Consider the following 25,269-nt stretch of genomic DNA (forward strand, 5'->3'; position numbering starts at 1 on the left):
AAGCACACACAATCATCAACTGTTTTTAAAGAATACACATTTGGAATCACACAGACTTTTTGAAAAATTGATTGAAAAAGTCATTTGTGGTGGGGCATCGTGGCTCATGCCTGAATTCCCAGCACTTTGAGAGGCTGAGGCATGAGGATCATTTGAGTCCAGGAGTTAGAGACCAGCTGGGCAACATAGAGAGACTCCACCTCTATAAAAAAAAAACTTAAAAATTAGCTGGGGGTAGTGACACATGGCTATAGTCCCAGCTACTCAGGAGGCTAAGGTGGGAGGATTGCTGGAGCATAGGAGGTCAAGGTTGCAGTGAGCTGTGATTGTCACTGCACTCCAGCCTAGGGGACAGAGCAAGCAAGACTTGCCAAAAAAGAAGAAGAGAGAGAGAGAGAGAAAGGAAGGAAAGGAAAGGAAAGGAAAGGAAAGGAAAGGAAAGGAAAGGAAAGGAAAGGAAAGGAAAGGAAAGGAAAGGAAAGGAAAGGAAAGGAAAGGAAAGGAAAGGAGAGGAGAAAAGAAAGAAGGAAGGAAAGGAAAGGAAAAAAGAAAGAAGGAAGGAAAGAGAAAGAGAGAAAGAGAAAGAGAAAGAAGAAAGAGAGAGAGAAAGAAAGAAAGAAGAAGGAAAGAAAGAGGAAGGAAGGAAAGAAGGAAGGAAGGAGGGAGGGAGGGAGGGAAGGAAGGAAGCAAGGAAGGAAAGAAAGAAAGAGAAAGAAAGAAAGAAAGAAAAAGAAAGAAAGAAAGAAAGAAAGAAAGAAAGAAAGAAAGAAAGAAAGAAAGAAAGAAAGAAAGAAAGAAAGAAAGAAAGAAAGAAAGAAAGAAAGAAAGAAAGAAAGAAAGAAAGAAAGAAAGAAAGAAAGAAAGAAAGAGAGAGAAAAAGGAAGGAAGGAAGAAAATAAAGAAAGGTAGAAGTCATTTGTTTTTAATGTAATGTTGGATACAATGAAGGGCAAAAATCACATAAAGTCATCCATAAAAGACCTTAAGGAATCAATCAGATCAATTAGAAATTAATTCAAAATCCCATTTACTGTCTTAAGAGAATGGTTTGAAAATGGTTCTCATTATTAATATCATTTACATCAAGATATATAAACCTATTTTTCAGGCCTCAAAAATCTAAATTACATCTCAACAACATGTGATTGTACCCAGCCTTTTCACCCTGGGAGCACCAAAGGGAAGAAGGTAATTTTTCGGTCTTTTGGAAGCTGAGCCCTGGTGCCAAGATGCCTCAAGCCAAAACCACACAGAACAGCCTGCCTGACAGACGGGCCCGGTAGGCTTTATCAGGCTTTTAGGTTCTTATGAGCTTCCCTACTTGCAAATCAAACATAAATTTGTCCTTTGTGGCTCTTTCATAAAAACATTGGCTTGTGAGTGTTTCCATTTGTCTTTTTATGGATCTTACAAGCCAGTCCGAACTGTTTGCAGAATAACAGCATTTCCTAAGTCTTTCTGAGGTAGGAAGGCCAAAAAGAATGCAATTGCCCATGATGAACAGGACGCCCTGCTCACTTAATGGACTCCCAAAGGCCTCCTTTACTGGGGTGGCGCCCTGGAGCAAGAAGTCTTGCAGGAACTTCTGTGTGGCCTTGGCTCCCCTGAGACCCAGTGTGTTCCATTAGAGGTAGATGTTGTTTTCCCTCACTCCCGGGTGGTACAGACACCACCACATGGGGCCACCAGGCACAAACCTGGACTCTACTGCTATCTGTACGTGTCATTTGGAGGGGGATTTCCGCCTGCCTGAGTCTGTTTTCTTACCTGAATCTGGCAAAAAGAAAAAAAAAACCAATCACATATCAAATATTGATTAAACACTGTAACAATTCAGACAGAATCAGCCTTTAAGGAAGTATAGTGTCCCTTCCTCTAGGAGCTCATGATAAAGAGCTGGAATATACAGCACACCAGAGTGGTACGCGTGGGTCAGGGAGGGGCATTTTACAGAAGGCCCAGGGAAGGCCTTAAAAAGGAGGTAATTTGTGATTAAAGACCTGAAGGAGGAGAAGGAGGAGAAGGAGGGAGTGCTGCGGACATCTGGGGAAACAGCCCTCCATGGGAAGGCATGACCCTGACAGGAACAGGCTGGGTGTGTAGGAGAAACAGTGTGATCAGAGCAGGAAGAAGGAGAGGCAGTAGGAGGAGATGAGGTCAGAGAGACAATTAGGGGACAAGATCATCTAGGAAAGGGGTTGGCACACTATATATAGCCCTGCCATCCATTTTTTAGAATAGTTTTATGAGAACCACAACCATGTCCTTTCGTTTACATATTGTCTATGGCTACTTTCAAACTACCCTAGTAGTGGTGAGTAGTTGTGACACGGACCATTTAGCCCACAAAGCCTAAAATATTTACTATCCAGCACCATACAGAAAAGGTTTACCAACCTCTGCCTTGAAGAAATAGGCGCTAATTTTTCTCCATGGTAGGGAGTCTGGAGTAGGCAGTGCAGGGATGGTGCAGAAGCTCCATGATGTTAAGAAGGATCCAGACACCTTTGATCTTTATGCTCTGCCAGCCTCAGCATGTGGACATGTTGCATTATGATCTCAACGTGGCTGCCAATGCTCCAGATATTACACATCATGTACTCATTTGAGACAGGCAAGCAGGAGAGACATCTGTTCTACCAGGAAATCAAAAGTTATCTTCAACATCCCTCAGATCTCTCCTCCCCCAGCACACTTTCCCCTGTCTCTGTGTCCAGAAGTAGGTCTCATGGTCACCTCTAGCTTCACTGAAAAAAGCTATGAAAAGGATTGTCAGGACTTGGACAGCTGGTTTTTTTTTTTTTTTTTTTTTTTTTGTTGTTGTTTTTTTTTTTTTAACTGTAACCCACAGTAAGAATGCAAACAAAAAGTTCCACAAAACACAACTTATATTTACTGTTTGTGCTGTATACTGATATTTTCCCTTGCATTTGTTTAAGTACTAGTCACATCATCAACTAAGTTAATTTCATGACCCACTGTTGGGTTGTAAGTAGAGTATAAAAAATACAAGTGGGCATGAGCCATAACTAGGGGCTGGCATGTTGCTGCTACAGACAAGTTGGTTTTTCTCTCTCCTTTCCCTCCCTCTTTCCCTCCCTCCCTCCCTCCTTCTCTCTTTCCTCTCTTCCCCTTTCGCTCTTTCCTCCCTCCTTCCTTCCTTCCTTCCTTCCTCCCTCCCTCCTCCCTCTTTCCCTCCCTCCCTCCCTTCCTTCTTGTCCTTTTCCTTCTTTCCTATCTCTCTTTCTTTTTTGCAAAGAAGGAAGTGGATATTGGCTGGCAACCAACAGGATCGGCAGCCTCCACCATAAGTGAGCTGGAGAACACACCCAGTTCTATTGAACCCTGAAAGAAAAGGTGAACCCTCCTTCTGAGGGAACTGAGGATGCTGACAATGGACACTTGTGTCCGATGTAAAATTCTAGCACTCGCAGCCATAAAAGAAAATAACAATGTGTCCTTTGCTGCAGCATGGATGCAGCTGGACACTATTATCCTAAGCGAACTAATGCAGAAATAGAAAATCAAACACCACATGTTCTCACTTACAAGCAAGAGCTAAATATTGGGTTCACCGAGACATAAAGATAAAAACAATAGACACTGGGGACTCCAAAAGTGGAAGGGAGACAGCGGGGCAAGGGGTGAAAAACTTCCTGCTGGGTACTACGCTCACTATCTGGGTGACAGGATCAATAGAAGCCCAAACCTCAGTACCACACAATATACAATTGTAACAAACCTGCACATGTATCTCCTAAATCTAAAATAAAAATGGAAATTTAAAGAAATGCAAGGAGTAACACCAACTGCCCAGGAGTGCTGAGGGAATTGCATGGGATCCCCAATGTAAAGCACTAGCATAGTGTCTGAGCCGCAATAGGTGCACAGGACACATGGGCTTGCTGTCCCAAACCCAGTCCTCACTCAGCCAGTCATGGCCCTGTGAACAGCATTAACTAGGTCAGAGAGAATGATTCACACTCGAGTTCCGGAGAGCCCAGGGAAACTGTTATATCACCCTGTGCTATGTTTACTTCTCCTATTAGGAGTGATTAACTTCTTAGGATCTCATGCTCAGAGGTTGACAGCTATATTGAATTTTACCCACTGTTTTAAAAAACCTTTGGAAGCACCCAATTATTTGTCTCAGCTTTGATGAGGGCTGTGGAACAGCAAATGTGTCATGACAAGTCATCAACCACAGGGACCCTCAGAGCTGTCAAAGGACGGGCCATTCTCCAAAAATTCAAGCAAACGCAGAAATGGGAGGCCCCTGAACCGGATATCTTCAGTCTTGTCACTTTTTGCAGGTGGGGATTGCAACATAAGTCATACAGCAGCCATGTAAGCATTAGCAAAGGCCCTCTAAGTCGGGGTTCAGGGACCCATGAGACTCAAATTCCAGGCTGATTTTGGTGCATGTGGCCACCTGCGTTTTCTAGAAGATACATATCAGATTCTAAAATGGCCATGAAACCCTAAAAATATTAGAAAACGCATGTTGAATGAAACTGAAATGATTTATGTTAGGGGTAGGAGAGAACAGGTCCAGGGGTCAGAGCTGGGAATGGTGAGAGAAAGCAGAAATTACAAATGTTTTCCATCAACCCCATGCCCTGCCTTGCCACCCCCACGCCCCAGAAACACTGAACTGTTTCCAGTTCCCCAAATGGCCTGTGGTTTTCTGTCCTCTCTGCCTCCGTGCTGGCAAACCTTCGTCCAGGAGGCAGTGACTGCGAGAGCAAGACTAACTTCTTATTCACCAGATCGGATTTCTTAAACGGTAAGAAGTTCTAAGAGGCTATGCCAAGCAAACAGCCAGACTGTACAAAGGTGCCCCTAGAGCAACAAATAGCAAATGCTCTGGGCTTTACTGATAAGCCTCCCCAGACTCCAAGCCCCACTAGGCATGCAGACAAGTGACTGCAGTGATTGCAGCGCCTGCGCAGCGGCCTTTGTTGGAAGTCCAGGAGCCCGCGTTACTCCGCAAAGTCCCTGGTCGCCGCCCGCACACCGAACCCCTCGGGGCTGAGTCGGACTGCTTTCTCCGCGCGTCCCGGGGCGCCCTCGGGAACTCAGGAACGCGCCGCGCGCTGAGCAATGGCCTGGGGACACCTGGCAGGTCACAGGCCCCTAACCTTTCCCGCAGCCCCTCCGGCACCGCCCGGCTCCCAGACCCTACCGGTGTTCCCCGGGCGGGGCGAGGCGGGGCGTACGGGGCGGTGCCATTGGCCGGTGCGGAGTGAGGGGCGTGCCCGGGGCGGGACGGAGAAGCCGGGGCGGCACCATTGGCCGTGCAGGGCAAGAGGCGGGGAGCGGGGCGGGGCGAAGGGCGAGGGGCGGGGCGGTGGGCGGGCCTGGTCCCAAGTAGCTGAAGCCGGGGGTCGGCAGGCGCTGCGGGGGCAGCTCCGGTGCAAGCGAGGGCACGACACATACAGTGGCTTCTGGACTGCGCGATGACTGAACGGTGAGTGACGAACGAGCAGGAGAGTGCTTGGGCGTCTATGGATCATCCCCTCCGACCCAGGACTGCCACCAGGCAGGGACGCTGAAGCCTGGGCACTTGTGCCCTTCGGCCGGCCGCAGCGCACAGGGTCCCTCCCCCTGCCAGCCTGGCGCATTGCGGGCCTCGGGCTCATTGCTGAGAGTGGGCACTGCGCCTGGCACCTCTGTTAAGCACTTTAGGGGCTACAACCTGAGCACGACAGGTGAGAGCGGCCACTGGCTACACCGTTTTTGTTCACCTTGTCCTTAGCCAGTTTCCTAGAAGTACTGATCCTAGAGTTGGGGAGAGAGCCTAGAGGCCTCTGGCACAACTCTGATTTCACTGATGGAAATCGACGGCCTAGATAAGAGCAGCAGGGGTCTGTCTCATAATCGCTGCCTGTAGAGGGCTTGCCTTGCTCTGGGCCAGGTGCTTTAACACGATATGCCTCTTACTCCTCACAGCAAGTGAGAGTCCTACTTTCGTTTTCCTGTTGTCAGATGAGGAAACTGAGGCTTAAAGAGTTACAAAATTGTCCACCTTTACCAGATGAGTTGGTGACGTAGCCAGGATTTGAACCCAAGGCCTACTGTGCTGCTGGGTCTCTTATTCTTCACCCCTAGTCTCCTGAGCTCAGCCTGCCTGCTGCCCTGCTCTTCTGGGCTCCTTACTCCGGACCCGTCCTGCACTTCCCACTTCCAAAAGATGCCTCAGTGTTTTCATTAACCTGGCACGGCGGAGGGAGGGAGGCCTCCTCTCACACCAGAGTCAGTGCCCAGGCCAGGCTCAGCACTTTCTCAAAACACAGTAAGGAGAGCTTCAGGAGCCCCATTTCACAGAGAAATTAAATAAGGTCGCACAGCAAATAAGGGCTGGGCTTCTGGAATTTGAACCCAAGCAGGTTAGACTACAAAGCTATGCTGTGCACTCACAGAAGAGCCCCTCACTGGCTTTGCTGTAGTTTAACTGCCTATAGTACTAAGGTGTCAATCAGGATTTGTTGCCAAAAACCATTTTTTTTTTAAAGTTAGAAATGAATTGGTGAAGTAACAGGAAAATGTAGACCTTCCTGCCTTCTGTTCCTCTGTGTGGTTCCTTAGCTACTGCTGCCAGGACAGCAGGTTAGGGGAGAAGACAGGGAGGGAGAGGGTCAGAGGAGAAAGAGGAAAGGAGAGAAGAGAAGAGATGAAACTCATTAAACTTGGTTTAAAAAAACGCCCGGAAATTGTCATGGGCTGTTTCAGCACTTTGTCAGTGTATGTGAAGGCTGTTGTCGTTAGTTCTAGCCATAATTCTTTCTAGGTGTAGTGCTGGTGATTTGACAATAAAAATGTTGATGCCACAGATTAAAATGTCTATCTGAAACTCAGGAGATGGGGCTGTATTTCCACCATGAAACTCCAGTGGGTGGCCTGGAGGTCGAGAACAGAATCAATGTCCAGGGTCCCCCTGGGTCAGGACCATGACAGATAACAAAGAACATGAATGAAACTTGGGTGTGTGTCAGAGTTCAGATTCTGGAAGTGCAAGGCCTCAAAGGGGAGACCCTAACTAGGAGGACTGCCAGAAAGCCCTCTGCCCTGGGCCTCTGGGGTCTGGGGCCTGGTTTCAGTGGTCAGCTCAGACTCTCTCCTCACTCATGGCCACTCCTGCAGGGAGGCCTCACATTCCCGTGTCTGGGGCCCCACTGTCTCTCCAGAGTCCCTGACTCCCAGTGTCGGTAAGAATAGTAATGGGAGCCTCTTTTCATTATGGGTGAGCCCCACACAAGGCCCACCTTACAGGTCTCCTCATTCGTCTTCACAGAAGTCATCGAGAATTATAGTTATTTAATTGATGAGGTGCCCAAGGTTCAGAGAGGGAACTGGACTTGCCTAAGGTCACAAAGCCAGGCAGTCACAGAGCAGAGCTTTCAACCCAGAGCCTTGCAAAGGCCAGGTGGTTATTCTCTCTCAGAGGACCTTTGGGGAAACTGTTTTAAACTAAGGAAAATCAAATAGAAAGTGACTGCACTTCCTAAAGCTTCTACAGTTTTTTTATTTTTGTTAAAGAGAAACTTGTTCCCAGGGTCTCCTTTTCCGGCTGTTCCACCTTCCTCCCTAGGATATACTGTGGAGGAAGAGGCCCAGAACCCGCTCCCTTTGCCCTGCCTGACCTGGGGAAGCAGGGGTGGGATGTCATTGAGCCCCATAGCTGCAGAGCTGGGAAGAGCCCTGAAGACTCTATATCAGCTGCCACAACAGCTCTGGCTAAACTGAGGCCCAAGAGATGGCACAACATGCTAGGATCACAGGCCAAGTTAATGCCACAGCAAAATTCACATGCCAGGCTCTACGATGCTCCTTTGCCTCCTCTTTCTTGCTGTGACAGGTTTCAGCAAGAGACTCCAAACCTGGGATCTGGGGATCTAGGAGCACGTGGACAAGAACTGTCTCATCCCCCTGCAGTAGTATGCAAATTGTGTGTGTGTGTGCACGTGCATGCAGATTGCAGCAACATGCACATACATGCATTTTCTGGGGAGAGTGCACTAAGCTTTCAAGAGACTCCAAAGGACTCTATGACCCAAAAGATTCTGGACCCTTGTGTCTCACAGGGCCCTTGTGTCTCCAGCAGTGGCATGTGGCACATAGGCCTGGGGTAGTGGACAGCATAGGTGAGGGCAGTCGTAGAGAACCTCCAGAGCAGCCCTGCAGCAGCAGGCACCCAGAGGGGTCTGCCCCTCTGCATTGCACTCCCAGCCCCAGGCAATTGGGATATTGGCCAGTGCCCATTTTGGGCACCTGTTTGGCCTGAAAACCATAGCTAAAAAGATCTTTGTTCCTGTGGATCTTCTCTCTCTCTCTCTCTCTCTCTCTCTTTTTTTCCCCCTGCTCTTGTTGCCCAAGTTGGAGTGCAATGGCACGATCTCGGCTCACCGCAACCTCTGCCTCCCAGATTCAAGCGATTCTCCTGCCTCAGCCTCCATAGTAGCTGGGATTACAGGCATATGCCACCACGCCCGGCTAATTTTTTGTATTTTTAGTAGAGATGGGGTTTCTCCATGTTGGTCAGGCTGGTCTCAAACTCCCAACCTCAGGTGATCCACCCACCTCGGCCTCCCAAAGTGCTGGGATTACAGGCATGAGTCACTGTACCCGGCCAGATCTCCAGGCAGGAGGTGAGCCTGGTTGGTGGGGAAGTTGAGGAGTGGTTCAGGGGTTCCGGGGCCAGGGATTGTATGTTTAAGGTGTACGGGGGAGCAGGAGGACTGGAAATGGTTTTCTTGTCCCAAATTGCTTTGCCTTGAAACAAAGGCAGAAGCCAGAAGTCTTGCCCACTGGGAAGGCTGGTCTGTGATCTACATGGGTGCTCAGGGCCAGGCTCTCAGAGGAAGGGGAACTGTTCAGGGAGGCCTGGATGCTGGACTGGACTCAGAGAGACCTGTCAGTGAGAGCCCAGGACCACAGCGGGGAGTAAAGATGAGCCGGGCCTGTGTGGTCAGCCCAGGGCAAGTCGGGAGCGGAGGTGGAGGGGAGCTCTGTGCCTGCCTCTTCTGGACTCCCCTGGTCTCCACCGTCTCTACCCGGACAGTGCAGAATCTTCCGGGGCAGGGAGGAGTGAATTGAGCCAGAGGGATGGTGGTGGGAGTGGAGAGGAGGGGTCTGGTGATTGGAACTAGGCAGCAGGAGGGGATAGCAGTGTGGAAGGAGGTGGGAGCGGCAGCTGCTGAGGCGCTGCCTGCCATCTACAACCAGACAGCCGGCTCTCGCCACAAAAATGCTTGGCTGAGGGTACCCCCTCAGAGGCACCTGGTGCTAACAGACACTGCAGCTTCTTCCCCGGCCAGGCTCCTGTCATTTGCTGGCTAACAGGTGCTGGGAAGGGCCTTTTAAAGGTTCATTGTCCTCTGTGCCCTGTTGCCGTTGTGGCTGGCATTTGAATGTGGTAGCCATGGACTGCAGCCAGGAACTTAGTCCCCCCGGAATGCCGGCAGCGTGGCCTGCACCTGCTCTGTGGCCTGCACTTGCTGTCCTCCTCCAGCAGGAGCAGCTCAGGCCCCCAGCTGTGCCCCACACCCTTGTCCTCCTTTCTTTTGCTTTCCAGGTCACTTTCTATATAACCTATTTGATTTAAATCATGCTGAAATAAGAAAATAAAAATCACAATTTCAGGAACTGTTAAAACAGCCTTCACAGACATGCTTAGAACATTTTAATTTGGATGCCCGTACGTTTTCCCTTTTGCCAAGCAAAGACACCACATCTATGCTGGCCATGTTTTATGTAAGAAGGGTCATTGTCAGACGGAAAAGCAGGCAGCACAGTCTTAAAATAAAAGGCTTTCAAGTGGACTCAATTTCGTGTCACGAAAGCCTCACTTCACTCGGCATCTTCTGTTCCTTTTGCCACTGACCTGTAGGAATTGGACCCCGGGAGTGACTGGAAGAATCACAGTCATCTTCTTCTGTAATAACTGTCCCCACAAACACAAAAAAGGAAAGACGGCCCATGCCTAGCAGCTCTAAAGCCCTTGGTGGCCTTTGTCCCTCAGTAGCGACAGCAGGCTGTCTGTCTGCACGGCTGGCAGAACAGCTGCTGAAGTGGAAAGGGAGAACAACTCACTGTTTGTTCACTGGGACAGGTAGCCATGGCTGGCATGCCGCCCAGGGGGCTGCTTCTGGGTTACAGAGAGCCCTGGCTGCAGTTGATCACTCTGGTTGGGGACAGAGTGTCCTCCAGCCTGGAAAACAGGCGTGGAGGCCTGAGCTGTGTCCTGGGACCTGGGGGAGGGGAGCAGGCCCAGACAAAGAAGGCTGAACTTTCCCAGCAGAATGGCACGGCTAGGGGGAGGGGAGGGCCCGCTGGCCGACTTGGCCTGTCCAACTGCATCTGTCACTCTGTGGTTTTGAGCCTGAGCCTGGGTGGCAGGCCAGCCCCAGCCCGTCCTCTCCTGACTCCTGCTGCCACCCATGCAGCCTCGCTTTAATCCATTTGTGTATTAGGCTTCTACCTAGGATCTAGTTTCAAGATAAGGTTGTGCCGTTTATAAAGGACTGGAAAATACGGTGGCAGAGATTCTCAAAGGCCCCACCTAGTGCACTTGGAGATTCAATGCAAAAGGCTGTTCCAGGAAAATGCTCCAAATAGAGACATGGCTCCCTTTCCTCTCCTGTTGGATGTGTGTGTTCCCCCTTGTAGCTCGCTCCTGCCACAGCTGTCTTTTAGACACCCCTTATGTACTCATGCAGCTTCCTATAGGACTCGCCCAGTGATGTCAAAACGAATGAAATTCATCAAAATGAAAGAAAGTCTGGTTAAGGGGATAGGGCGCAAGCTCAGTGTTGCGTTCTGCAGTGGAATTCTGTGAGTGATCCTGGAGCTCAGGGAAAACAGGTCTTCTTGCGGTGTTGGGTGTGAGAACCAGAGAGACCAAGTGACTTTTGTGGGAGCCATAGGCTCTTGGCCCCTGAAAGTTTCACTAAAAATCAGACATGAGGTAGATTGATTAATAGGAGAAAAGGCATACACATTTACTTAAGGTGCATGCATGGGAGCCTTCAGAATGATGATCCAGTTTCCCAGTGAGTTATATACCATCTACAGAGACTTATATACCATTTTGAGGTTACAGAAAGAATAGGGGCTTAGATTCTGGTGAAACAGGCTATGGGAGAAGGCTATGGGCTTGGCTAGTGAAAGTGACCTTGTTATGTAGATGAAGCCTCCCTCAAAGAGACTTTTAAAGGTGTGGATTCTCAATCTCTCCTGGATGTGGGGAAAGACCTGGAAAGGGGAGGGGGCCTGGTTTCATTAATGGAGATTCTCTACAGATGCAAATTTTCCCACTGAAAATACTCTACCAGCCACTTTTTTCAGGATGGGCAAGTGGCAGCCATTTAAGAATATGTCAAAGAAATGTATGTTGGGGATAAAATATTTTCATCTCCTTCCCTTGCTTCGGGCCATGAAGCTAATGAGTGCTGCAGGACACAGAAATGTGTGCCTCTCTCAAAGGAGAGACTGTCTTTGTGTGGAGCCGAGGTTCCTACCCTGTAAGGCTCAGGACCCAGCCCAGCAAGCTGGAAGAGCCTCCCTTTGCTGCAGTGGGCCCTGAGCCACCTCCCTCAGCCTTGTTTGCTGACCCCCCTGCCCTCCTCTGAGATGCCATGCCCCATTCTCTGCCCCAGCTGTTCACCCCACAAGCCCATCTTCCCCTTTACCCCTTCACTTTGCCATCTGCAGTCTAGGACTCTTCTTTACCTTCCTCCTGGTTTGTCTCCTCTGAGCAGCCGCCCCCAGCTGATGCCATTCAATCATGGCTGGAGACACTCAACCATAGTTGTGTCCTGTAAATAAGCAGGCATGCAGGGGAAAAGCACTCATGAAGGCCAGTGAGGGAGAACCATGCTTTTCAAGTAGTATTACCCAGAGTCCTAGGAGATGAGGCTGTCTGCCACCATCTCACTGTTAACCACGGCAATCCCCTTTAATCTGTTTTGCATAGATTTTCTATTTGAGCAAAGAGTTCCATAGTTAAGAAAATTTCAAACCCATTGGAGGTCAATATTCTTGTTGTACAGATGGGAAAATTAAGGCCCAGAGAGGAGAAGGCATGCAGCTAAGCACCCCAGAGCTCTTTAGGAAGCATCTTCTATGAATAAGTAACCACTGCCTGACTTACGGGAAATTCCACTTCTAAGTATTCCTACTACATATGGCAAAATGAACTTCTTCCCCACACACTATAGGAGACTGGAAGTAAATGTAAATCATGCCGTGTCGTGAATCAGAAGTCACAAACTGGAGCCTCACTGTCTAGTGGACTAGGAGGGGTCCCCAAACACTGGTGGGACTTTGACCCCAGCTGATGTCCAGGCTCTTGACTCCTTGAATTCCTTCTCGTACAAGTCAGAAAATAGTGAAAGTATACACTCAAGAAGGGAGAGTGTGCAAGGGAGTTGGGAGCTGCTGCCTTGATGGGTTTCTTTAACCAAGGGGTGGAATATCCAAGAAGATTCCTGGAAAAATGTGGAACTTTCTTGAAACTGTGGTGCCACCCATTTTTACGTCACATATTGGTGTTCTGGAACTGTCACGGTGCTGTGGGTGTGTGACTTAGCATCCCAGAGAGTTGCCTGGTTAATGAGTGAGGAGAAACCTAGGTCGAATCCAGCACCATGTTGGGTTCAGTTGGTCTTAGCCAACTTGGCCACGCTCTGATTTTTTAGAGTCTTATGACCCCTAGCTTCTTATAACTCCTATTTCAACAGTTTCCTTTTGATGGTCATGTGAAACGGCTGCCTGGAATTTTCTATTCTCCTGCAACCATCTGTATTATTCCTGTATCACCACTAGGTGTATCTGTCTTACTAAGGTGTTTGGTTTATTTATAAATATATTTAAATATAAAATATTACATTAAATACATGTTGTTTTAATTAGATTATGTATTTCATGAGACTTGGTCTGGGTTATGCTGCAGTAACAAATCCCTGATACACCAGTGGCTTGTCACGGCAGAGGTTTATTTCTTTCTCAGTCTATATCCAGTGTGGGTTGGCAGACGGTTCTGGTCCACAGTCACTCAGAGACCCAGGCTGACCATCGAGTAGCTGCACAGTTGAAACACGTGGCTTTCTGGGCCATCATGGCGGAGACAGGAGAACTGCAGGGTTGTGCACTGGCTCATAAAGCTGCTGGCCTGGAAGGGACCCACACACTTGTTCACAGCTCAGTGGTCAGAATGAGGCCCATGGCCCCAGCCAGCTGCAGAGGGCCAGGGTGGTGAGCGACCACATGGGCATTCCAGGGACAGTGCATGCCTCTGCCAGCCATCCACCTTTCAGTAGTGAAATATAGCCCGGAAAAATCCAGATTCCTGGCTTCTTATGAAATGCCAAAAGAACTGCCACGTCGCAGAAGGAATGTGCCCCCATTCCCTATGGACCCCGTGACAAGTGTCCCTCAGTGGAGTCACCTCCGTGGCCGTTGGAGACTTTTATATTATTTATTCTTGCTGTATTTGCACAGCTCTGGAAGAGTAGACTTGGAGGGAGTCTAGAAGCTTCTTGTATTTATTCGGCAATTTAACCATGTATGGACTTCCTGCGATGTGCCAGGCTTATACTTGGGGCTGGAAACTAGTGGTAAAGCACCCCACCCCCATGCTCCTGTTCTCTTGGGAGGGAAGTCTAAACAAGAGCTGGGTTCTGCAGGGCCCAGTGGGGAAATGGGAAGAGGTGATGGGGCAGAGAGGGGCTGCCCCGACATGGACTAGGGCTTTTCTGGCAAGGGTTTCCAGGAGGAGCTAACATCAGAGGAAGGAGTAGTTCTGGGTTCTGAACAGAGAACAGCACTACAAAAGCCCTAAGGGAAGAAAAAGCATAGAGCCCCTTAGGGGAGCCGTGAACTGTTCAGTGAGCCGTGAACTGTTCAGTGAGCCCAGGGCTTAGAGCAGGAAGTTGGGGTGGAAGCTGGATACAGAGGAAGGCAAGAGAAGAAAACACAGCCTGTTATATGGGGGTCAATCCAGCCCTTCCTGTAATGAGTTTGCTGAAAGCAAGATTTCGTTATGCTGAAGACCCACAGAAGCAGTGTGGGCTGAGAAACCCAGTCCCATGGCTCACCCCAGGCTGCACTAGGCTTCTGCCTTGCAAACATATGAGGAACTACCCAGAGAGGGGGGCAGATCACTTTTTCCACAGGCAAGCGGAGGTGCTGAGGAACTGAAACTTTATTTTGAAATCCCTGTTGCCTGGCCAAGAAAAATGCAGCAGGAAGTCCCCGGCTCCAGGCCTTGCTGCTGGGGGCCTGACATCCTTCCAGGCCCTGAGGTGCCTCACTCTGGAACATGGCAGAGGGGAGGAGGTATGGATAGGATGATCCTGAGGTGATCAGGAAGCCCACTCCCTCAAATCCTTCCCCGTCTCCAGGCCAACTGTATTTCCCTGCCTCTGGCATCACAGGCTCATGCAGGGCTGATGCTAGCACAGAGGGTAGGCTCATCACATTTGTGGGTGTCAAACAAGGAGGGAGAGAGCAAATTGGCCCTGTCCGAATGAGTGCCCGAGGGGATGGGCATTCTGCAGGGACGGGCTCTGAGGACATTAATAAATACGACAGCAGGTGGAACTGAGCTTGAGCTCCCCGCTCCCCGTGGCATTAGAACACACTCACGTCGGGAAGACATGATGGGTTTGTGTGAACAGATGTGGGGGAGTTGTGAATGAGTGGAACTCTGCCATGGGAAGGATGTGGTGTGGCCCCAGGCTGTGCCCCCTCCCAATGTGTCCTAACACCCCCAGCCCTGTGCTGCAACTTGGGAGATGGAAGGTGGAGGCAAGGTCAGCACTGCAGTGTGTGTGTGTGTGAGTGTGTGTGCATGAGATTGTGTGTGTTTGTGTGTATGTGCGTGTGTTGTGTTTGTGTGTGTGAGAGCATGTGTGTATGTGTTGAGTGTGACTGTATGTGTGTGTTTTTGTGTGCACATGAGAGTATGTGTGTGTGCACGTGATTGTGTACGTGTGTGCGTTTTTGTGTATGTGTGTGTATGAGTGTATGTGTGAGAGAGAGAGTGTGTGTGTGTGTGAAGCTTTACCTCCCTGCCCAGGATGTAGGAGGCCTTGATAAGAGTCCTTGGCCACATTGACATGGGGGAGTGAGAGGAACAGGAAGCTGTGCAGATGCCAACAGGATCGAGAAAGCTCTGGTGGATTTACCGTCCGTGAAAGAAACCTGGGGAGGGCAGGAGCGGCTCCTCAAACCAGTCAAGGCTGTGTGTGGAAAGAGAGAACAGTATGTGTGTGGAACAGTGTGTGTGAACAGAGTGTGTGTGGATCCACTAGTGATCCTGTGGGCTTGAGATTACTTTATTGCACAGACGAGGAAAGGAAGGTTTGGGGGCTTAAGTCACTGCCCGTGATCGATATAGAGAAGGTGCTAAGAGACCAGAATCAGGTGTCCGAATGCTGGAACAGTGGCTTTGCTGCTTACTTGCTGGCAATCTTGGGCAAAGTACGTAAACTCCTCTCTCTGTCTTCTCATCTGTAAAATAGGAATATGGTGATACTCATCTCACAATATTGTTGTAGGGACTGGATGAGATAACTCAGAGAAGATGCCAACCATCTACAGCACATAGGGAACACAGGCCGACTAACCCACTGCCAGGAGAGCCAGTGATGGGCCACTGCCTGGTTCAGTGGGAAGGCAGGAGAGAGGCCCAGGGTAGCTCTGGAGGATTACAGGAGCAACCAAGGCAGAAGCCGTCAGTCAGGCTGTCCCAGCCAAGGGAAGGAAGCATGTGGTCTAAAATGCTTAAGAGACGGATCTAGATTCCTGGGGATTATGGAGAGTCTTCCGAGGTGGGTGACTGAAAGGACCAGTGTCACTGGCTCAGCATGACCTTGCCCAACCAAGGGCAACTTGGCTGCCATGTGGCCATGTGGGTCTGGGCCAGACCCTTTCAGCTGCAGCCACCTTATGCCCAGGCAGTGTGATGCCAAGGCTGACAGTGTCTGTACCAGGGCTGCAGGTGTTGGGTGCTGCACTGGCCAGCACTCCTCTGGCTCACCTGTTCGTCCACCCTTCCTTGTCTTCCCAACAAGTAGCTTCTAGGTCTGCAGACAAGAGGAAGAGAAGATGAAGGAAGACTGTCTGCCGAGTTCTCACGTGCCCATCAGTGACAGCAAGTCCATTCAGAAGTAAGCCTTGGTGTGCAGGTTGGGTGGGGGAGTCTTCACATTTGCCATTCCCCTCATTCTGGGCAGCCTTTAGGTGGAGGGGTTCTGAGCACTTGTTCAGATATCTGATGGGGTGCCCTGGGAGACAGTGATGGGGTGCTTCTTTTTGAGCCTGTCCAATAGGGGATCCCCAAGCCACACATGTCCATGGCTGGGAGGCATGGGCAATAGAAAAGAGGCTCCAGATGGCAGGTACTTTATACTAAATAAGTGTGTACGAGGCCTCATTATAACTTTTACATTGATTGCATGTTGACAAATAGTAATTTGGATATATTGAGTTCAATAAAATGTGTTATTAATGCTAACTTCATCTGTTTCATTTTCCCTTCTGTATTAGGCCATTATTGTGTTGCTATAAAGAAATACCTGAAGCTGGGTAATTTATAAAGAAAAGAGGTTTAGTTGGCTCATGGTTCTGGAGGCTTTACAGGAAGTGTGGTGCTGGCATCTGCTCAGCTTCCAGGGAGGCCTCAGGGAGCCTCCAGCCATGGTGGAAGGCGAATGGGGAGCAGGCACTTCATATGGCGAAAGCAAGAGCAAGAGAGAGGGAACGGAGGGTGGTGCCACATACTTTTAAATGATCAGATCTCGTATGAACTCAGAGCGAGAGCTCACTCATCATCACGGGGATGGCCCAAGCCACTCATGAGAGATCTGCTCCCATGATCCAAACACCTCCCACCTGGCCCTGCCTCTAACCCTGGGAATTACAGTTCCACATGAGATTTGGGTGGGGACACAGATCGAAACCATATCACCTCCTAACATGTACTAGAAGATTGAAATTACCAGTGTGGCTCACATCCCACGTCTGTTGGCCTCACTGCCCCACAGAGCCCAGCTTGGGTTCAGGCAGCTGTCTAGGCCTCTCCTCCCTCCAACATTAGCCAGGGCTGTGGCTTTCCCTTCAGAAGGGAGACAGCATTGAGGGAAAGTGACTTACTGCAGACTTCAGGGCCTTACTCAAAGGACCATCGCCTTCTGCTGCGCCTTCGGAAAGTCAGGGTGGGGAAGAGGCAGGCACCCCTCAGGGTGGCCCACAGCAGCAACAGCAGGCCTAGTAGGAAGTGATATGGGGAAAAGCAATAGGCTGTACAATGCCACAAGCAAGTCCAGGGCATTTACTGTGAGGAAGCAACGCAGGTGGAGGACAGGGAGGCTGCCAGGGCCTTACCTGTGATAGTGAAAGTGTCGGCACCCTCGACATCCTGGACCAGACGCAGGCCTGTCCTGTGAGTCTCACCTCCTCCTCAGCCCCACCCCCATGTCTCCCACCAGGGCCATGTGCAAAACCATCTGGGTGCATCGCGATGGCACAGTCTGGTCTCCTCTGGTTATGCTTGGCCTGTGAGAAGGGTGCTGTCACACTCCTTTTACAAATGAGGAAAAAGAGGCCAGGGAAGCCAAAGGCCAGAAGCTGAGGCCCTGCCACTCCCCAGGAGTACATATGTGTCTTTCCCTTTCTAGGTCGGAGCTCTTAGGCCTGCTGAAAACCTACAACTGCTACCATGAGGGCAAGAGCTTCCAGCTGAGACACCGCGAGGTGAGCCTGTTGCTCTTGTTCATAGAGGTCACCATGCACCCTGGGAGGCCTTGCCTGACATGTGTTGTTTCAGGGTAATGATGAAGACCGTTCCCTTCACGCTCAGCAGTGACCCAGTTTGGACAATAAATTATATGGTCACTCTCATCACTCACCTCTGACCCTGAGCCAGGGATCAGGTTATCAGCAGCCAGGTCATCTCCTTGCAGAGGGTCAGCACATCCCTTCCAGAGTTCCTAGGGGCAGAAATCACCTTGGGGGTCTTCCTCCTTCCCCATTCCCCTGAGACTTTTGTCCAGGTGAACTGCTGCTGAAAGCAGGTCCTTCCTCTGCCCATCACACCACTCAGCAGACGAGAGGAGTTGGTCCCTCTCTGTTCCCTGCTGCCCCACCATGTATCTGCATGGTCTCACCTGTGGCTCCTGGTCCCCAGTGCTTTCATGTGTAAAGTGGAGTGTGGGGCTACACAGGGGCTTACAGGCTCAGGGGCTCACAGCAGGCAGTGCAGGTGTGGGCGGAGTCAGCCGCCCATCAGATCAAACCATCCCTGCTATGCAGGACCGTAGGCCTAGTGCAGCCAGACCCTTTCTGATTTTTCAAAAGAGAATAGATTATCTGGAATTTCATGAGGAATTTCCCAAATCTTGAAACATCATGTGGGCTAAATACATGTCTGATGCCGAACACAGCCCTCAGGCACTGGCTGGACTCTGCAGGGCCTAGGCTTGGGGGACCACCCACCGGGCAGGGCAAGTGGAGCCCTAGTCTTGTGGTCATTCACATCCTCCGATGTTTCACGCGGGAATCTTGGTTGGGCTTTGTGGCCCTATCTTGGTCTAATTGAACATATTTGTACTGCCTAATGGCAAGTCTATCGTGGCAAGGCTGTTTTTTTTGTGTGTGGGAGGGGTTCTGCAGTTGAGATTGGGTTGGCTCCTGGAATTTCTCCCATCCATCAGCATCTGACCAGGGCTGATGGATTCCAAGTGCCCCTCTGTTGTTGAACACAGGAATGGGCAGGGCAGCCCCAGGAAACCCAAGACCTCCTCACTAGTCCTGGCTCACTAGTCCTAGTCCCCCCTCTTCAGTCATTTAGACACCCTTCTACAGCTCCCAGGCCAGAGCTAGCCCAGGCATCCAGGCAGCTCTGGGCAGCGGGGGGTTGCCAGTCAGTGGCAGGTCAGAGGGCCAGCCAGAATCTGCTGCCAGATGGCCTCAGCCAGCCCCTGAGGTGTCCCCTTGGCCGGCCAGGCCAGACGTCACACCCTTCAGGAGCTTCTGGCTCCTGGTCCAGGCTATACTGGGCTGCCTGTGACCACCAAGCATGGTACAAATCTCACACTCCACCTCCTTGACCTGCCCAGGCCACAGGGCCCGAGAGCTTGCTCCCCTCCCTCTCCTGCCATCTCACCTCCTCACGCTTGCTTCTGTGACACCTGTCTCACCCTGCCTGCCCCCATCCTGCCCTCCCTAGGCCAGGCACCCTGTGGGTCCGTGTGTAGAGTTGGTGGGTGACTTAAGCAGCAGGTGTAGGCCTGGAGAGAGCTGGGGTGAATTCTCAGTCCTGAGCTCCAGTGTGCTGGGCAGAGGGAGGCACTGGGGAGAGGGTGTTGGGGCCACAGGGATTTCCACCTGTGCTGTTAATACATGCCACTTCATATCTCCTGGTGGAGGCCTGGGGTGTGGTTGCTGCTGTTGAACTGGTTAGATATGCAAATTCCTACCATGCCCCTCCCCCGGCCTGCTGAACCAAAAACACTTAGTCCTCCTGTCCATGTTTTAACGAGCCCTCCAGGGCATTCCGGTGGAAGGTCAAGTTTGAAAACCACTAGTAAGAGCTTAGTTTTGGCACTTGGGATTCCCCAAGATAATCCCCTCTGTAGGAACGGTTGGCAGGGGCAGGGGCGAGGGGGGGGGGGGCGGGGAGGGGCGGGCAGGAAGCCCCAAGAGCCTCCACCCTGCGTTTGTGGTTTGTGTATGCTGCGGGACAGCCCACATAGAGAAGCAGGGGACTCTAAGGCTGGGAAGAGGTGTTCTTGACAGCCCTTAATGATAGAAAGTCAACCCACCAAGGGGATTTTCCTGTCCCTAACTCTGAAGAAAGTGTGAGGTTTGACCTGGTCTCCATGGAGCCAGAAAGTACCTTTCAGGAAACTTCTGTAGCCTTAACAGCCCAGGGGGCACCGGCCTGAAGAAGTGTGCATTTTTGCTGGGTCACAATCACCATATAAGACGAGGCTTCAGGCTGTGACGCTGATAGGCCTCCAGATCTCACTGCGGCCCTGTGATGCACCCGGCAGGACGACCTCCTGGACCTCTGGGCACTTGCTACAGGGGCAGGGCCATCCCAGGCCAGTCTCCCCTCAGGCACCACAGGCCCCAAGGGCTGGGCAGACAAGAGGAACGGACACTTCCCCGGGGAACCTCCAATGCACCAGGCGCTTTGCCTCTCCTTTATTTAGTATAAGGTGATACAGGAATGATTATTTTCCAGGCAAAGAGATCGAGGCTCCCAGAGTTTAAGTCTCTAGACAAGGTCACATTGCAGTAAATGAAAGGTGCTGGCCATAGCCCCAAGATTACAGCCACTCAAAACGGCAATACCATTTCCAGCATTAGGCTTTGGAGGTCTCAACCCAGTATCAGTGAACAGGTCTCAGGGACACAGGGAGCTGTTTGTTGCCCTTGAGCCCCAAGCCAAAGGGCTGTCAGGCTGGCGAGGGGCTCACCACCCAGGGTGCGCTCCCAGAGCCGCCTGAAAGAGACCCCCCCCCCCGCCGTGTTCTCACTGCCCCTCCCCGCTGCAGCACCGGCAGCCTGAGCAGTACGGTTTGGGGTGCCTTCTCCTCCACTGTCTCATCCCACTTCTCCGAAGGTGGGCAGGGCCACGCCCTGGGGCCAGCGTCTCCTTGTGAGCTTTCTCCCCGCTTCCAAGGGGCCAGAGGAGGGACGCCTTCTCTGGAGGCTGAGGCGCCGACTTCCTCTATCATGAACCTCACCTTTGGGATAATTTTGCTTGTATTACAACAAAAAGCCTGAACAATGGGGAACAGCCTGTGCCTTTTGAACATGGCAAAGGACTGTAACCAGGCTGGCTGGTATCTCAAAAGAAAAAAGGACTGCCAGGAAATGTCCTTGTGTAAACCCACCGCTCTCGGCTCTCAGCAAGCAAGGTAGCCCCAGGCGGCGGAACCCTCTCCGGGGACTGCGTGCCGGCCCCGCCCGCCTGGGGCGCGGCGCCGAGGCTCGGGGGCGCCCCCTGGTGACCGCGGACGCGCTCCACACCTAGTCCCGCTCCTAGGCCCTGGGACCCCCCTCAGCAATGCGAGAAACGGAAGGGGCTTCCCTTGGTCCGGGGGCTCTCTCTCTCCCAGGGGTGCGGAAAACCAACATCCCGCCTTGAGAGAGTTGCCCAGTCCCCTCTCCGAAGGCCTGGCAGACCACTGGCCCCCGGAGTGACTGACCAGCTCCAAGAACATCTGTTTTGTGGGAGCCGCAAAGCGCTTCCCAGCCTGCCCGCTCTGGGCAGGGCCTTGTGTCCCAATCACTCCCTTCTTCACCTCCCACCAACACCTCTCACCCCCCACCCCCACCCTCCCTCCACCTCCCACCCCCACCCCCACTCTCCTCTCCACCCCCAGCCCCACTCCCCTCTCCACTCCCACCCCCACCCCCACCTCCCACCCCCGCCCCCACTTCCCTCTCCATTCCCTCTCCACCCCCAGCCCCACTCCCACCTCCCACCCCCACCTCCACTTCCCTCTCCATTCCCCTCTCCACCCTCAGCCCCACTCCCCTCTCCACTCCCACCCCCACCTCCACTCCCCTCTCCACTACCCTCTCTACTCCCCTTTCCACTCTCCCCACCCCCACTCCAGTGGCAAGTAGGAAGGAGAATGCAACTGCTCTACAAGGGCCCACCAGGAGGCTTAGCTTGAAGGGAAAGGAATTCCCCTGGGCCTCTCTGCAGGAGCTTGGGACACTGCCAGAGGCCCCCACCACAAACCTGTATTCGACGGGGAGGGAGCGCCTTCCAAAGATGCCATTGACCTCTTTCACAAAGCTGGGTATTAGTGGGGAAGCCCGGGGATGGTGGGTCTCCTCAAACTGCCTGACTTCCCCAGATGCAGTGAGGCAGCTTCTGAGCATGGAGGAGTCTGCTGACCTCATCCTAGTTACTGGACTCTTCCCTCTGACCCAATTTCATGATGATTTGCAGAAGGGGCTGTAGTGAGGCTGGACCCAGCAAGCCTGGACCTCGGCCCCTCTGCTTTGGTCGGGGGCCCTCCGGATATCTTCTGAGGGTGATGGTTGGCTAAAGGCTGCCCTGGCTAAAAGCTGCCCCACACGTTTGCCCAAAGTCAGGAACCTGCAGGTTTGAGACCACCACAGAGACACAGTAGGCTGTGACAGATACAAACATTTGTCTACAGTGCTCACAATTGCAGCTCCAAGTTCATATGAGCAGGTTCCCAGCCCTTGCAGGGTGTGAAGGACACTGTTGATGTCTCCATTTTATAGATAAGTAAACTGGGTAATTGCTTGTCTGAATGTAACAGAAGACAAACATTTAACAAATCCAAAGCAATTAAAAATAGCCACAAAAAAAGAGAATGACCTAGGTTGACAACTCGCAAAGAGGTGGCAGAGACCCGCCCAGGTGAGCTTGGCTGTCGCCCCCAGCTCAATCTTCCTCCTCTCCTCTCTCTGTCCCTTTGCTGCTGACCAGAGGCAGCCTGATTCCCATTCCCTGATGCCTCACCTTCTTGCTGCCAGATGCCTCTAGGAATTGGGGTCCTTCAGACTCCAGATGCCCTGGCCTGGGCCTTAGAACATCTGGACTTCCCCGGTGAAGGACAGCTGGACAGTGCCCTGCTTCTCACCCACAGCTGGGACCCTGACCATGCCATGAGCCCCCTCGGTGGAGGTGAGATGGGAGTGGGGATGGTAGGACTGAGTGGTACAGATTCTGTCTTGGCCCTCGTCATGGGGGAACTCTCCCAGTGCCACGACAGGATGTATGAGTTGTAGCCAGCAGAGTGCCCCAGTGGTGCCAGGTGACAGTCCCCCTGGAATACCTCAGTGCATTTGCTAAGACTCCATGTGTTCTCTTGGGCCTCACACAACATGGACTTTGAGAGTGGAGGCCAAGAGGCGGACTTGGGAGTGCCTGAGGCCTTGTTCTGAAACACCTGGGGGGCTGGCACCCCACTACCCTCATACCCTTACCACCAGTTTCCCCACCAGCGATGACGATAGCTACTCAGCGAATGGGCTCCTACATGCCTTTACGCGTCAGAATGGCCTGGGAGGCAGGTGCCAGTAATTAGTCCCATATTACCCACGAGAAACTGAGAACACAGATGTTAAGTAACTTGCTCAAGGTGATCAGCCAGCAAGGCAAACGGGATTGGTAACATCTCCTCATGTGAGACAGGCTGTTATCATATTCAGAGGGGGTTGGTCTCACTGTGAACTGCCCCAGCAGGGGCCTCTGCAGAAAAGCATTTCCCTTCCAGAGACCTGCCAGGGACAGTGACCACCATGGGGGAAGACGGGAGATGTAGACCCACCGAGCTCTTTACAGAAGGCTTTATTGGGCAGGGGTCAGAGTTCATGGATCACCGGGAGGTGCGAGTAGAGAGTTCTGAGGACACTGCTGGGGCGGGGGCTGCGGGGGGAGGCCATGGCTTGGGCAGGCTGCCCCAAAGTCCAGCTTCTTAGGTCAGAGCTCTGCTGCCCATCCCGCGATGGTCTTGCTAGGGAGTGCCCAGGCATCCTGGCTTCACAGAGCCTCCCTCTGGGGGTCCCCCTGGTCTTGCTGCTGTCCATCTGTCTGTGCAGACCCCAGAGGCCAGCAGAGGGGCCAGTCCTCCTCGGCAGGTCCCTCTGGCTTGGCTGCTTTTCCTGGGACTCCCCAAAAAGCCAGTCCAGGGGGTCCACAGCATCAGCCGTGGGCAGTGTGGGCTGCTGGCCACTGAAACGTGCGGTGATGTCCCGCAGGGACACAGCAGGGCGGCCCTTCCGGCAGGCCTGGGCTGGCCTGTGGGGTGGCCTGGGTTGGCCCTGGGCCGTGGCCTTGTTCAGCACAGAGGTGGGTTGTGCCAGTCGAGATATGGATCTCACGTAGTCATCCAGGCTAGGAGAGGGCGGGGGCTCCTGCCCAGGACCCCCAAGCAGCATCTCCTCCGTGGTCTCCCGAATTGTGGGCAGATGGGCCACAGAGAGCAGAAGCCGGGACCTCATCACTCTGGCGAGAGGAGGCGGCAACCTGTTGGGAAACAGAGGCCAGGTGGTGAGGGCCTGCCATGCGTCCCACCGCCCCTCAGTGTCCCCACACTCCTCTGGGGCGTCCTGTAGGAATCTGGTGCCCTGAGAGCAGTTCGAAGTCTACAGAGCCCAGACCAGAGCTCAGACTCCTGGGCTCTTTCTTCCTGTTTAAGTTGAAAACCCAAAGGCTTAAGATTTTATCCTTATTGTTTCAGAATGTGCACAGATAAGAGAAACCAACCTAACAAACACTGGTCAGAGGAAAGCTGGGTTTAAAACCAGGATCGGCCACACACCTTGGGACCTCTGGCAAGGCCACCTCTCCAGGCCTCCGCTTACCCATCCATTAAACAGGGTTATAAATACCCCTGGCAGGGATGTTGTAGGAAACACATGAAATAACCCCTGAATCCCTTTGTAAATGCAAAGCCCTCTACAGACAGCCCTTTTCTCTAACCCATAGGGAGGCTGTGCAAGTTCAGGCTGGGAATTGCCCTCAAACATAAACAAAGTCCTTGTGTTTTGTCTCAAACCCAAGGGCAGCTGCTCCCTCTTACCTGGAGCTGAGAAGGTCTGGGGGTGGCAGGAGAATGGATGAGCAGGGACAGTCCAGTCCAAAGGTAGCCCCTGGGAAGCTTGGAGGCCAAAGGGTGGAGGGTCCGGCAGGGGGTCCAGGGTGGGGTCGCTGGGAGGAGGACGGTGCACTGAGTCTCAAAGAAAACCGTGCCAGACTCTTCCCTGAGCTGTCTGAAGAGCTTCGGCAGGCAGCCGCTTTTATACCTTCCCACCAGCTATCAATCACTGTCACGAGGACCAAGAATAGCCTGCTCAGGAAGGCTCTCTTAGGAAAACAGCTTGGTGGGCGGGGCCTGGCCCAGCTGCCCGCTTGGAGGTGTTTTTCTGCCAGTAGGAGGCTGGGGAATGTTTACGCTGCAGGGCAGGAAAGGGGTGGGTGCACTGCTGGTCACCTAGGGGCACTGGGAGAGGGAGGGGTTCCACTGGGCCCTCATAGGTAGCCCCAGGGTCAACCCTGCCCCAAAGCTTGTTTCCCACTCTGTATTACACCAGCCCATCATGACTCCTGTGAAGTTGGGCCAGCTCCTCGGCAACTTTGATGAAAAATCAGCAGCACAGGACCCCAGCCTGGAGGCAGCTGAGGCTGGGTCCCTAGGCCTGCTCTTAGGAGAGACACACCTTGCTCCCAAGGGACCAAGGGCAGTCTGCGGGGTCTGACCCTGGTCT

The 25,269-nt window shown here is 52.1% G+C and overlaps 2 protein-coding genes across 3 annotated transcripts in view; one reads left to right on the top strand and one right to left on the bottom strand.

The window, feature by feature from the left end:
• Positions 1–5,365: 5,365 nt before the first annotated feature.
• The window catches only part of RASSF4 (Ras association domain family member 4), a 34,309-nt gene continuing 14,405 nt past the window's right edge, over positions 5,366–25,269 (top strand). For both annotated transcript variants that reach the window (XM_007962488.3, XM_007962491.3), the window contains exons 1-3: positions 5,366–5,470; positions 16,077–16,172; positions 17,682–17,757. In XM_007962488.3, the coding sequence (XP_007960679.1) occupies positions 16,111–16,172; positions 17,682–17,757 (138 nt within the window). In that variant the 5' untranslated portion in view covers positions 5,366–5,470; positions 16,077–16,110. The remainder of the gene's footprint in view (positions 5,471–16,076; positions 16,173–17,681; positions 17,758–25,269) is intronic.
• DEPP1 (DEPP autophagy regulator 1) lies at positions 23,335–24,809 on the bottom strand. Its single transcript, XM_007962493.3, has 2 exons — positions 24,585–24,809; positions 23,335–24,028 (listed from the first exon to the last, which is right to left on the bottom strand). Exon 2 carries the CDS (start codon positions 24,001–24,003, stop codon positions 23,365–23,367), a length of 639 nt encoding a protein of 212 aa, XP_007960684.2. The 5' UTR covers positions 24,004–24,028; positions 24,585–24,809; the 3' UTR covers positions 23,335–23,364.

The sequence above is a fragment of the Chlorocebus sabaeus genome, chromosome 9 (genome assembly GCF_047675955.1).
Source record: "Chlorocebus sabaeus isolate Y175 chromosome 9, mChlSab1.0.hap1, whole genome shotgun sequence".
NCBI lineage: Eukaryota > Metazoa > Chordata > Mammalia > Primates > Cercopithecidae > Chlorocebus > Chlorocebus sabaeus.

Bases quoted from the DNA above. Each gene is read 5' to 3' on its own strand.
- DEPP1 (XM_007962493.3), bottom strand. From the start codon at position 24,003: ATGAGGTCCCGGCTTCTGCTCTCTGTGGCCCATCTGCCCACAATTCGG.